Source organism: Apis cerana, linkage group LG11 (assembly GCF_029169275.1).
Source record: "Apis cerana isolate GH-2021 linkage group LG11, AcerK_1.0, whole genome shotgun sequence".
Lineage (NCBI taxonomy): Eukaryota > Metazoa > Arthropoda > Insecta > Hymenoptera > Apidae > Apis > Apis cerana.
Genome location: NC_083862.1, coordinates 13,479,196 through 13,493,296, shown reverse-complemented (window position 1 = coordinate 13,493,296; position 14,101 = coordinate 13,479,196). Strand labels below are relative to the sequence as shown.

Genomic DNA, 14,101 nt, shown 5'->3' with positions numbered 1-14,101 from the left:
TAGTTTTATTTTCTCTTACTAGAAAATTTCTTGTATATGTATTAAATATTTAAGGAATAAATATGTTTTTTATTCAATACGTCTTTAAAAAGTATTATAGTTTTCATTTAATAATAATCAAAATAAAATTTAAAATTTATTAGTAATTTACGATAAAAATAACCAAGTTTATTCAAATCTAGGGAAGAAGCGATTTTCTAGCTCTGTCGCGCAATCTATCGGTGGATAACTCTTAATGACGCCATAGTTTGAGAATCACTGTCATCGGCGTGTAGGGGCGTCGTTGCTGCGTGCAATGTGTATCGTGTAGGCGTTGGCGAGGAGGAGACAAGTCGGGGATGTGTCCGTAAAAAACTTGCGGTTTCTGCGTACTCTGCCGCACGTGCACGCTCAAAATCGTGTTCCGTGAACGATTGAATCTTGACAAATCATACTACGTGCCCATATTGGTCGAAATCGTCTCGCGAACGGGCCTAACAATTACGGCTAAGAAAAAAAAGTGCAGCCAGTGCTCCGTATTCTTTCGTTTCTTCCAAAGGCCACGTATCGTGCGTGTGTCTCATTCTCTTGTCACGAAAGCTTAAGACGCTAACAAATAATTCCGTCGATCGGAGAAATAGACGATTCGATTCCACGGAAGAAACGACGCCCGTACCAGGATGCCAGGACAGGAGGATCTCCAAAGAGCCATTGAGTTGATCGGTGTTACTCGCGCGAATTAATTTCAACTCGATTCGACTCGTAGGAGACGAGCAAAGTCTCGAAAAACGTAGGGATATTAACTTGAGAGGAAGAAAGAGACAAGGAGGAATTCAAGAAGAAAGAATCCGACGGAGAGCGTGTGTACAGGAGATGTTCGGAATCTCGGAACGAGATCCTGGTGCGGGAGGATTCCACTATCAACGGTTACAATCGAACGTATTATCACACGCTGGATTCTTCGGCGTATGAGACAGTCACCGATTGTGAGTCTCTCTCTTGTCTGTGTGGACGCTGCTGACTGTGTACGTGTTTTTCCCGGCGAAGAAATCTCGGCTTGTGACGGCGGCGGTGGTGGTGTCTGCTGGCATGAGATTTTATCGTCGTCTAGTCGGCACGCTCTCGTGGAAGTATCAACATCGAATACGCGCAGTGCGGTTCGTGTGATTTTTTTGTGCGTGAATCAGAATAGTGGCCATTCCTTTTCGTGTACTCATAAACTATTGCGCGACCATCGATGACAAAGGATATACGTCTCACAGAAGAGATTCTTTTAGTAGGGTGGCTCTCGGTTCGTTTCTCGTTTCATCTCTCGTTTTGCCTCTGAGGCTTTCGATGATACTGAGCATTATCGTCGCACATTTGTCTGTGCGACTCGAACTACCTACATAATTGTTATATCTTCTTAAAGAAATTAGATATATCTCGAGGCTGATTTACGTGAAACAAAGTGGTGTGGAAGAAAACGTGTTGTGGACAGAGGGTGGATGACACACACAGGACGCGTATTGGCCGGCCGAGGGAACGAATTTGCGGATTTGTCGCCGGTTTATTACGTCGTGCGACAAAACTTCTTGGAATGTGACGAGGGATTCTTAACGTGGGAAATATCGTAGAAAAGGTAAGTGATTCGAATATGGCAACGAATTTATATATAATTGTCGAATTAACTATATCGTACGAGCTGTCACTGGAACAAGCATTTAATCGAATCGTGTATTCTAACCTGCAAACATAGTCGCGTAAAAATAGCGTTCATGAAACGTACTTGTAAAGGTACGCGACTGTTTGAAAGATTATTTGTTCAATAATTCACGCAATAATAAATTGAAATGTGATAAATAGCTATAATAAACACAACATGTTAAAATTCAGCGCAATCGAGTATTTTTCCTCGGGTATTATTTTGTATATTTCCCATTTGATTGCACAATTGAATTCGATATCGATATCTACGATATGGATCGATAACGTTATCGATAAATCCGAGACTAATTCAATGATACATGAGCAAATATCGATTGCAATATACGAGTGTTACATATTTGACTCGAAAATGTAATTTTACGAATGATCCGCTACGAATGATCGATATAACTTATATCGATCGAGAATCGCAATTATTGACAAACCAATCGGTGCGAAAGAAATGGCGTCGTGAACAAGTCTCGCGGTTGTCAGAGAGATCTGACCAGTATTCGCTGCTATAGTCGAATTATCTGTTTTTGTTAAAAAAAAAAATCTTTGATCAAGTCGACTGTGGCAAGATTACACTTGTTACCCGGTACAATAGCATTTCTCGAGAATAGACGCGGGCTTTGTTTTTGTTTTGAAGCATACGCGACACTCGATGCCGCGCGTCTACCGCACGCATGCCAACATAATTCAAAGTGGTGTAGCATTCAGTGGTGTGACTTATGACCCTTTTGAGAATATACATTGGAGCTAGAAGTAGTTTACACCGATATCATCTGACATTTTTCAGCGCGACAGAAAGGTTTGTGCGATCGAATTTTTTTCTCATACACGAGTGTAATTTGTCAAGGTTATAACATTCGAGAGATTACGAGAAATACGAGTAAGTGACGCGCGTCGAGTCGAAATATTTTTAGTTTACAAATAATAATCGAGATATATCGCCCTACATAGGTTATTTATCTTAACATTATTTTCGATATACGCATTTATTTAGACGTATAAAATTGATGTATAAATTATTCAATTCCGTTCTACGATAATCACGCGTATATATATATATATATATATATATATATATATATATATATATATATATATATATATATATATATAAATTGCCGATAATTCATGGACGATTGTCTCTTTCATGGAGATAAAAGGAAATTCCGGGGCGTCGTTAGATGACGCATACTAGGGCGAGTTATATTGACCCGATAATGTGAAAATATGATTTAATCCTGCATCCCAGTGTGGGAATTAATTTCTTAATAGAGAGCAAGCTGGTATGGCGTTAATGACGTTGTAATTGCTTTTTGAATTAAAGATTCATTTCTAACTGAATATAGATTAATAATTGAGGCAATAATTGGCGTGAACATTGATAGATCGTTATTATTTCCGCGAATTTACAATTATCGGAATTCCACCTTCTTCCACCATCTTCCTCCCTTCTATGTATATAATACTTTCGCGCAATGCAATAAGCAGTTCAACGATTGCAGCGAATTCCTTATCAAATATATAACATCGTATTTACTCGTACATAAATTTGCACGATTAACGACTAATTAATTTTATATAAGAACCATCTCTTTGATAATTCTAATTACGTGATAATATTATGTAATAATAATTATGATATATATATATTGGAAACTGGATCGAAGATTAAAAATACGGTAAGAAACTAACTAAGAAAACTATCGAGGGTGTGCGCTACCGCATCTCGCCGAGTCACCGACACCCCCGTTCCCTTATTTATGTATCCGGTTGGATAAGGGGCGAGGTATCCAGCAATGCTCGCGGTTGCCCGCTCTGCTCTCCGCCCCGCGGAACTCGCGGACAAGCCCTCGACCCGCCTAATTGCTCGGACGGGAGTCCCATCGTCTTTTATCGCTCGATGATGTACACAACCAACCGAAATCGGACCGTGTGTATTTTCGTAAGCGAAAAGCGAGCGTGCAGCCCTGCCCCCTTCTCCCCGGATTATTCATTTGGTCACGGTAGCGAAACAGGATAATCTTTCAGCAACCACCGACGATGTCGATAAACCGCAAGCTTGCTTGACTGGAACACCGCGCTCGGCCGCGACTCGACAGAGCTTGTTACTATTTTCCCTCCCTCCCTCCCCCCTCGAATAACGCAACAAGTTGCTTAAACGGACAGCAACGAAGTGGTTTCTAATTCTGACCTCCTTCTTTTTTTTATATATATATATACACGAAAATTATACGATTTTATTGAAACTTCCAAAGCTCGTTCATCTTTGCCTTTTTCGAAAAAAGATCCGAGGAGAGAGAGACTCAGCTAGGTGTCCGTTTACGTTTCTGAGCTTCGACGTTCATCGCATCTGGCGTGACATTGCCACGTGTTCCCCAGATTCTCCGTAACGATAATATTTCATTTCGTAAAAAGAAAAGAGAGGAAGACAGTTTATTACCACGATACTGTTTTTTCTTTTTTCGAGAGAAACAGAGAATTGGCCGCTTTATTATTGGCTTCGCTCCTCTCTCTCGAACTCCATTGGCGTTTTTGGGACACGATAATCGTCACAGAGTGTCGCTGTTCGACGCTATGCTAATCTACCTCGTATGGCTGCCGCCTCCGAAAAGCTTGCATCTTTCCCTCGATGAACGTTCCGTGGCGTGCACAGGTAATTAAGTTTTTGAGAAAGACAGCGAAACCTTGATCTCGAATTCAATTGCTCGAATCGAATTTGAGTAGATATTGGCTTGTAGTCTGGGAGCTGCGTATATAGGCAGCGATACGTAACTGGTTATCTATCGGAATCACTGGACCGGTGAAAAGTTTTCCTTCGCGTTGCAGATGTGTCGATGATGTACATAAAGTTTCAGAGGTTGTTATTCAAATACCGCTATGTTCAAAAGTCGAAATTCTTTCTCTTTTAAATCGATATGATAAAATAGATCGATCGTAAAGTCACGACTTTTCGTAAAAGTATCTAGGGACATTTTTTGATTTCGAATAAAGGCGAAAAAATAGGAATCTTTTTTTCGATTTTGCCTATTTAAATACAGCGGAGCATTGAATGCTATTTTTTTTTTCTATTATTCTAATCACAAAGTCAAAGTTTTATCTTTTCGAAATCGATATGATAAAATAGATCGATCGTAAAGTCACGATTTTCCGTAAAAATTGATATCTAGGGACATTTTTGATTTCGAAGGCGGATGATGAAAATATAGGAATTTTTTTCGATCGTGCCTATTTAAATACAGCAGAGCATTGAATGCTATTTTTTTTTTCTATTATTCTAATCACAAAATCAAAGTTTTATCTTTTCGAAATCGATATGATAAAATAAATCGATCGTAAAGTCACGATTTTCCGTAAAAGTATCTAGGGACATTTTTGATTTCGAATAAAGGCGAGTGATGAAAATATAGGAATCTTTTTTCAATTTTAGGGAAACATCCTGGAGAAAAGTATCGGCTCGATCGTTTTAAATGGAACAAGCGTCCATTTGATTCGTGAATCGAAACGATCGTTTATTTCGCCCCCGTTTTCGAGTAAAGATTTCTTCGAGATCGGTGATTGTTCATCGCGGAAATGAACGTTGCCACACAGTTAATCTAATCGATCTATTTGTATTGAATCCGAGAACCCGTATCTCCGATAAACGTGATTTTTTCTTCAATTCAGGGGAAAGAATAGTCACCGAAGTGACTCCGTTTCCCGAACGAGCGTTCTCTTCCTTCCAAGTGTTCCTTCCAACAGAATAGAACTCGCTTGACGCAACGTGTTTTCAACATGTTTCTCCATTAATCTCTTCCCTCTGTTGGATCGATATTCGTGCGAGATAAAACTCGATTACATCGTTCATTGGAGGAGCCTCCTATATATCATTCTTCGAAAATTTCGCACTAACTCGAATTCCAACTCGTGTGCTTCCAATCCGCGCGTCATTTTATTAGATTACAATTTTTATTCCTTGAAAAAGAGATCCGATTATCCAAGATAACGAGATTACGGGTTATTCCAGTTATTAGAACCACCATATCACGCCAATCGTGTATCGGGAAAAATCGAGGATCCAACAAACGACGTCCCTCTAAAAAAAAAAACTAATCCCGTTAACCAACCGGCGCCTTGACGAAGGCATTTCCAGAATAAACGTTATGTAAATATACGCGTGTAATGAACGCGAAAATTCTTCCATTGGGACGATCCATTATTCCTCCTCTGCGCTGAATCTCGATCGAAACTCGTAGGGGGAGGCCGGGGGGCGGGGGCGGGCGGCACGCGTCCGCTTGTTTGCCCGCTGGTAATGACCGAGTGTATAATTTACGAAAAGAGCAGAACACGGTTGGAGGGAGTTCGGTATATACGGGCCATTCAGGTGAATAAAACCGGGGGGGACAGGTCCCGCGGGAGAGGCGGAGGGGGAGGGGGAGGGAGCGCGGGAAAGGAATTCCATCAATTCTTAAAGAGGAGCCTCGCCGGGGAAAGAATGGGCCGAGCGCGATTACCGAAGACTGCGCGCGCCGACCGCGGCAACGAGCCTCGTTATTGTTTCGAATCTCAACGCGCCGGTTTCCCCGGTGGTAAAATTGTATTTTATATGCGGCTCGAGGCCCTTCGTTCGAGCCTTGTAACAATTCGCCTCCTCCTCCTCCTCCTTCACCTCCCCCTCCTCCTTTACCTCCTCCTCCTCCTTTACCTCCTCCTCCTCCACCTCCGGCGACGTCCGGAGGAAGTTGGACGCGAATCAAATATATCATGAAAGAAGGCTAGGTTCACGCGCCGTCGGAAGTTTATAACTTGATCTGTCGTTAAATTCTTTTTTTTTTGTTGCTTTCGACAAATATTATCGAATTCGAGCACAACAGGTTTCAATTTAATGGCGAAAATGTCGAATGGGGGAAGGGCGTGTGCATCCCACGCGGCGTGGAACGTGCCAAGAGAGATGAATATTCATTTTCTTACGTTGAATTTAATCTACTGTGGTCGGCGGGATAATCGAGTGGATCGTTGCGAAAGAAAGAAATTGGAGATTTTTTTTTTTTTTTTTTCTTAATTCCACGATCGCAAATGACTCAACCATACACGATCATCCAATTAATCAGGCGTCGAATCGATAAAAGAATCGCGCCAATTATCGGTAATAACCGCGGCTTAACCGGCCTTGCCCCGACTTTTCTCGTTAAGCAATCGCCGTCGAGATAACGCCGAATGCGGCGTCATCTTTGCCGAGAAAAACGGGCTTCGCAACACGCCCCCCCACCCCTCCTCTCTGCCGAATACGGCGAGCAAAACGCTCCGGCGAGAGATAAAAGAGATAAACTCGCTCGTGGTTCCCTTGCCAAGCGTCGTTGCGCAGGAACGACAACCGAGAACTGTATCTCGTTTCCGTTTTACGAATTACTCGGTCGATCCTGTCTTCGACATTCAACCGATATCCTTCGATTCCGTTTGCCGAGAAAACTCGAGAGGCCTTTTGTTAGCGAGAATATCCTAGGAATTTCTGCATCGCGTGAATTAAGGCGGGTATAATAGTGAAAATTCTAATATTATTGCTCTTACGAATTTCGTATTCCGGTATCGTCTGAATTATTATTATAGAACGTTTCCTTTAATTCGTCTCGATAACAATAGAGACAGTTTCTTGGTATATAGTTGAAACCATATAGGAGACTATAATTGTATTTTAATGAGACTGCGCCTGGTTAATTTGAATTTAAGAGAGTCGTGAGCCTCTTTGGACGATGACCCCATCCTCTGATAGTTTCCACTCTCCCGTTAAAGCTATCTCCGTCTGAGCCACGGAAGTCTTCTCACGGGTCCAGGAACGCATCCCCTCGTCGGGGGGAACAGAGAGATCGCTATCGAGCCACCTACGCGCGACAGAGGAACACCCCGAGGAATTGAAAGTGCCCCGGGTGGAGGGCTGGTTCCGTTCTGGTATCTCGTTTGAGGAGTCTCGGGTGAAACTTTATGCCAAAGAACCGGGTAAATTTTTTAGGATGAAGGTGCGCTCGTTTGATAACGAATATACGGCCCGATCTCTGTCGTTCGTTCGCGATGGAAATTTTCTTTCTACCCGTAACCTGTTCTTTGTAAAAACCGTGACGCTTTTATAAAGACTGTGATTATTATATAAGGAAGCAAACGAATTTATTCAACGTATTACTCGAAGAAATTTCCTCTTCTTTTACGAACGAGCGTTATTGGATATTTCGAACGAAACGTACACTGTTCATCGCTGGAAAAAAAGTCTCGCGGGACGCCCGAGGGGCGAGAGGGGTCCTTCGCTAGGACCGCCTTATCTCCACTTCAAACGGTTTGTTGACATCGCACGCTACGTAGCAGTGCTATAATTGAAGGAACTATAATTTGAATGTTCAAAATCGTAAAAATTATTTTCATTTATTATATTAATTTATTAATTTATTATATTAATTTATTATATTTTATTATATTAAAGTTACTTTAGGATCATCTGAGACTGAAATTTTTTCAAAATTATCGTTGCAAATTATTCTACGCATTACGAGAAATAAAAACATTTTTAAGTTATATCTATACGATTTAGAATTCTCTAGGATTGTATGCCTAGGCTAATGCATCAGATACGGATCTTCGTTTTGGATTAATATATGTGACAAATAGGCATTTCCAAATTAACCAATCAGACTTGTTAATGTATTCGTGAGATACATATATATATATATATATTTGGAGGAAGACAAATTATATTGTAAATTATATAAGTACGGCCAACTTCGAAGATGTTTAACAATGTTCTATAAAATTTTCTACAAATTACCTTTGTTGCGCAAAATGTTGTTGAAACGTGGATCAAAAAATACAACGGGAAAATGGCAGTCGATATCCTTCGAGAGAAACTTCACCTTGTTCCATTAATTTCCGCTGGAAGTTTCTTCCGGAAATCCAATATTCCCCGAAACCTCCATCGAAAAGAGAGAGAGAAAAAAAATTCTTCCACGAGAGTGTCGAGGCCAAATCCTTTTTTGTCGGCCGAAATTAAAGGACCTCGCCTCTCTCTGTTTCGTGTCAGTGGAACGAGTCTAATCCCCATTCCCGTGTATTTTTCCTCTCTTCTCCTCGCGTTTCGCGAGGAGGTGAACGCTTTCACGCCTATTCTTTCGCCCCCCCTGACCAGAAATTCCCTTTAATTCTGGAATAATTGTATCGCAGTCGCGTGTCCATTAACGAAGCGGGGTGTCATCGCGAATAACTCGCGATTTTTCTTCGAAAAAAAAGAAAAGAAGAAGTGTTATTAAACCGGGGCAAAAGTCCAGGCAGAGTTCGCGTCAAGATCAATAATCGACTCTTCAACTTCTAATCCCCCACTCGGTCGATTAAGAGCACCGGATGCTCTCGAATTTCCCGGTTGCCGCGCCTCTAGATTAACACGTTCCACGTTATTCCTTGTGCGTGGGCTCTCGAGGAAGAGTACGGGTATCTCTCTGTTATATTTGTTGTTGGATGGAAATTCAGGTTAACGCGTTCTGGATTTATAAATATTCGATTATCCAAAATTCGTTTCTCTGCAAATTTTTCAAAATTATTCCCTTGATGAAGAAAGTAAATCGTTTATTACAAGTTCAAACAGGAAACTCGAAATTATATAATTCTTTTTTTTCTTCTTATATTTGGAGTTCCAACTTCGAGCTCCAATTTCTCGTATTAATCCCACAATTTTTTTCGATCCCCCTTACCTTCCTCCCAATGAATCGATCCACCTGAGCAGCAACTAATTCGAATTTCCTCTCCGTGATCAGAGGCATCGCTCTTTGATGTTGCACGCTCCATTTCGCATGGAATGGAACATATTTCTCCTCCGTGTATCATTTTCCTTTTCGCTGCCGCATTCATCCACCTTCATTTCTTCCACGTACACCCGGTCGCAGAAATGTGTTACATGTATCACTCAAGGGGATTTATTAGATACTTTAAAATTAATTTCGATTAAAATTTTTTAAAAATATGAAAATCATATTTTCGAATATTTCATTAACGAAAAACTTCCTCCGTATATACATACTCATATACACAACATTTCCATCCGATTTCAAATCAGTTTTTCCACTTCTTCTTCCTCAACCGAAATAAATCTAGAAAAACGAATATCGATCGACCTCCTCCCTCTCCCTCTTTTACGTATAAAAAAGGGGGGACAGGGAAGGAAATCCTTCGTAAACGCATAAAGGATTAAGGCTCGCAACTTTTTGATCCGGTGGGGCCGTGTGTGAGGGCGCTTGGCCCGGTGACTTCGAATGCGAGGCTGAAAACTTAAATTAGGCGCGCCCCCCACTCCGGCCAACGTAACCGCGTTAATTAGACGGATTCCGATTTACCGCAGACAGTTGAGCGGCTGCCCAACTTTTACTTCAGAGAAATGGCCGCCGACTTTTGAATCCTCCCGTCGATATCCGTGAAAAACCCTCTCGGACGAAAAATTCTCGCGGTTCAACGAAATAATAATAGAATAATAACGAATATATATATATATATATATGGATTCACAGGTGGGATATGGATAGAACGAGGAAATATCCGATGTTAAATTTGAATGGACCGTCTTCGTAATAATAATAATAAAAGGGATCGGATAGTCGTTACTCGTCTCCTCTATTGTCAGCTCAAATTTCACGATTACGTAAGTTATACGTACGGCGACGATTTAACGAATGTATAAAAGTAAAATGTTTTCGCATTAAGAAAAATTTTTTTCGTTTTTCGTGTTGATACATATTTTTTAAAATCGTTGTTTACGAATGATAAATTGAAATTTAAAATGATTGGATTATATTATAGAAAAAATTATTGGGATATCAGGAGTTAGAAAATATTATTTATTTATTTTTTCGTTGCTTTGTCCCAACGGCAAGGGCGGAATCCCTTGGAGGAGCTAAAGGTGAAAACAAGTTTGTCGCACGCTCTTGGGACCAAGCCGCGTTCCAATGCAATAAACCGGGGAGGGGGTGGGGCTCCTCGGTTCCCCAGCTCTGGGAAAAACTGATTTTCCAGCTTGTCGGTCTATCATCAGCGATCGTACAGGGTGCTCCCGAAAAAATATGTACCTCCTTTGACGAATAAGAGAGAAGAATGAATGAAGAGAGAAGAATGAATTCGTGTTATATATTTATATATTAAATCGTGCAATTGACGAAAAAAAAAAAAATAAAATAAAATTTAAGTATATTCTATTATAAATATATTCTAATAAAAGAGGATTTTTTACGAACAATTTTCCTTCGATAGGATACCTCTTTTTCTTCCGGCCATAACCGTCACTTTAGTTTGATTTTCCTTAAGGAATAAAGATATCCTCCGAAGTGAATCGAAGATGAGAATTTTCCTCGTGCTTTACTTCGCATTTACCACAACGTTGAAAGTCGATCTTCTCATTCTCTCAACCCTCGATCCTCCATCGAAGCTTCTATCGATTTCGTATCACCGATAGTGATCATTTTTCTCTTCGCGGCGCTCTTCTCCGTCGATAAATTGAACGAACGAGGAAACTTAATTCGATCTCTTTCTCTTTTTTCCCCAACAGCTCTTTCCTCTCCTCGTGAAAATTCCAGAAGAAAATTCGTAAGGAACGGAGCGAAGCGAGCTGTTTACGAGAACCGCAACAATCGATTGCGTGCATTCGATTATCGCGAATTAATTGAGGCTGATTTATCGTCCGACCCGACCTCTGCCGGTAAATTAGCGCGTCGATGTTACGATGCGCACGGCTCGACGTTTCGCGAGCTGGAATTTGATGAAGCTGTACCGATATTCGCGAAATTCGATACGCATCGCCTGCATGCCGATTTTCTTGCGTAATCCTATATTGCCATATTCGCATTCTCGCGCTGCGATAAATGTGTAAATATAACCTTTCTTCGTGTTTCGAATATCGATCATGTGTATTCGGTTCGTCATTTTCCCGTCGGTATTTCAGATTCGGGAATTGTTCAGGAGAGGGGGAAATGGAGGAATTCAACGAACTATTAAAAAGTTGTCCTCGCGTATCTTGTACTTGTTTTTTAGCCTGGTCGCCTCGAGCGAAACAATAAAGAGGAGATGTCAATGTCAAGTTAAAAGAGAAGTATTTTGAGATGCTTCGAAACGTTTGTATTTAATTTCAATTCGTCATATTTCTTCTTCTTCTTTCGATCAACTAATTATAAGAATTTTCTCATCGCGAACGTACGAACATCCGTGAAACGAGTACGCGCGCGAGTCGAGAAATGGAGGGGGGTTGCGCAATAATCTAGACGTTCGTTTGCGAAACAACTCTGGTACGCGTATGATTAACGCTTTTTCGATTCATCTTAATGCGCCGCTTTCACCCAAGCGTGATATCGGTGCAGCTCCGATGCATCGCTTAATTGTGCAATGTTTGCGTATCGTCGCAATCGTTGCCGATTAAACATTTTCCTTCGCATATTTATCGTGGCCATTAAACGGTTGGTATTTCGGATTGAAATACTCAAAAAAAAAATTTGTCGTTGCCTCATCCACGGTGAATATATATGTAGAAAATTTTTGGAAACCTCGAGAATAATTAAGAAAATTTTAAAACTATGAATTTTCATTGTTTCGCAAATTCTTGGAAGATTTCGACAAAAATTCTATTCATTGGAATTCTTGGAATAAATAGCACAAAAACGAAAGAATATATATATATAAAAAAGGAGAAATGAATTGGAAGAGAAAACACGTGTCAACCATAGAGAAACGTTTCTGTACTGATTCTGCAGTTACGCCCCTAGGAAATAGGTCCTTCCTTCGAAGCGTTGACTCGAACCAGCCTTCCCTATCCCACCTTCCAAAAATTGTATTTTTGCAATTCTACAATTTTTAAATGATAAATGATCGCGAAAGGAAAAATCGTATTATATTTAAGCGGCATTATCGTCTTCGTTAGGGAAAAGTTTTATCCGGGTTCAGGTGACAGCGAATTTCCGACTTCTTTCCACGAGGTTTTATTTCCACCGGCCAACTCGGTGAATACGAAATTTAGTGGCTGAACTTGGCGATATAAATATTCGTCTCCATAACAGGATTTCAATTTTTTTTTTTTTGCAAAACTAAGCAAGTGTATATAAGTAAATAAATAAAAGAAAAAAGAAGCGAAGAAGTTGATTAAAATTAACCGACATTGATTTTGCTCCACTTTTTTCTGTCGTTTTTCGCTAGTTTCATTTTTCTCTCTCTCTCTCGAACTCGAACTCGAACGTGCAGATACGTGTTCAATTGGCTTCGGCGAATCTTCTTCCTCGATGCAGATCGAATTATCAGGCTTGATTAAAATGTGGAAATTACCAGGTTTGCCGAGCGAGTATATATTTTTTTTTATTTTTATTTCGAGTGCACCATCGATTTCACGAATAAGGGATTCACCGGAACGCGATAAACTGTAATTCGTTTCCGGCCCCCGAGTACGGTAACTACGCGACGAGTAACGCTGCTGATCCGGTACAATTGCATACGAGACACGGAAAAAAAAAAAGAACTATCCTGGTACTCGAATTATTTTCCGATCGATCGAGGAACGATCAAGCCGAGCGGAATAAATCGGTGAAACAGTTATAGAATAAATCTATCCTACTCTCCCTCCGTTAAGAATTCGTTGCAGTTTACTACAACCGTTATTGTTATTATTACTCCAACAATTCCTCTTCCAGTGTACCCAGAAACCTTAATACTTCTCTCGATGACCCACTATCGCTTTTTTATTCTTGAATCGTGCCAGCCAAGAAAAAGAGGGAGGGAGAAAAAAAGGAGAATTTCGACTCGAATCAAACATCCATCTACCAAAGATAAAGGAAAAGAGAATGGGAAGAAAAATAGTGGAAACAGGGGAAAAAAGAAGAAAGAAATAAAGCACGAAACGGAAGTGGCGTCGCGTGATCGTACACAGAGAAGCACTGGCGCAGCCATACAGGGAATACTCGTACTCCTCGTACTAGCGTACGCACGTGTGCGTGCGCTTATCCCCACCACCGGTTCATTCATTCAAACATACGCGCCGCTCTCGTATGCGTTCGCACGGTTAAGCTATCGAGAGCGGTGGTGGGAGATGACCGAGCGCCGCGTGGTGGGGAGAAGTCGTCGCTGGGTGGGAGAGCGCGGAGCGGGAAGGGTGAGGGGAGGAGAAGGGAAGACAGCTTTTCAACGCGTCAGCCGGAAAGGAGAATGAGGTTGCGGCAGAGTTCTCGTTCTCTCGTGATATATCACTCCCCCTCTCGTTCCCCTCTACTCCTCCCCTGTCCCATCGCATTTTCTGTCCGTCTCTCTGTTTCGAATATAGAATTCCCTCTATATAACTCTCTTTGTCCGATCTATCGGCCGGCATATGTAAGAACGTATTTCTGGTTCATCCGTCGGACGCTTCTGTCATCGCTATGATTTCAGAGGCACGGGATGGGTATGTATGTAGCAC

General features: G+C 41.1%; 1 protein-coding gene and 1 pseudogene across 9 annotated transcripts in view; one reads left to right on the top strand and one right to left on the bottom strand.

The window, feature by feature from the left end:
* The first annotated feature begins 240 nt into the window (after positions 1-240).
* Positions 241-14,101, top strand: part of LOC107995857 (catenin delta-2) — a 39,301-nt gene continuing 25,440 nt past the window's right edge. For 7 of the 9 annotated variants that reach the window (XM_062082104.1, XM_062082103.1, XM_062082101.1 and 4 more), the window contains exon 1: positions 247-1,600. Coding sequence is in view for 1 of the 9 variants with exons in the window: in XM_062082100.1 (XP_061938084.1) it covers positions 2,397-2,476 (80 nt within the window). In the remaining 8 variants the exon portion in view is untranslated. Of the gene's footprint in view, positions 2,477-14,101 lie in introns of all 9 variants that reach the window. The other 2 variants (XM_062082105.1, XM_062082100.1) reach the window with 2 other exon arrangements.
* LOC114577821 (uncharacterized) lies at positions 10,522-11,345 on the bottom strand (annotated as a pseudogene).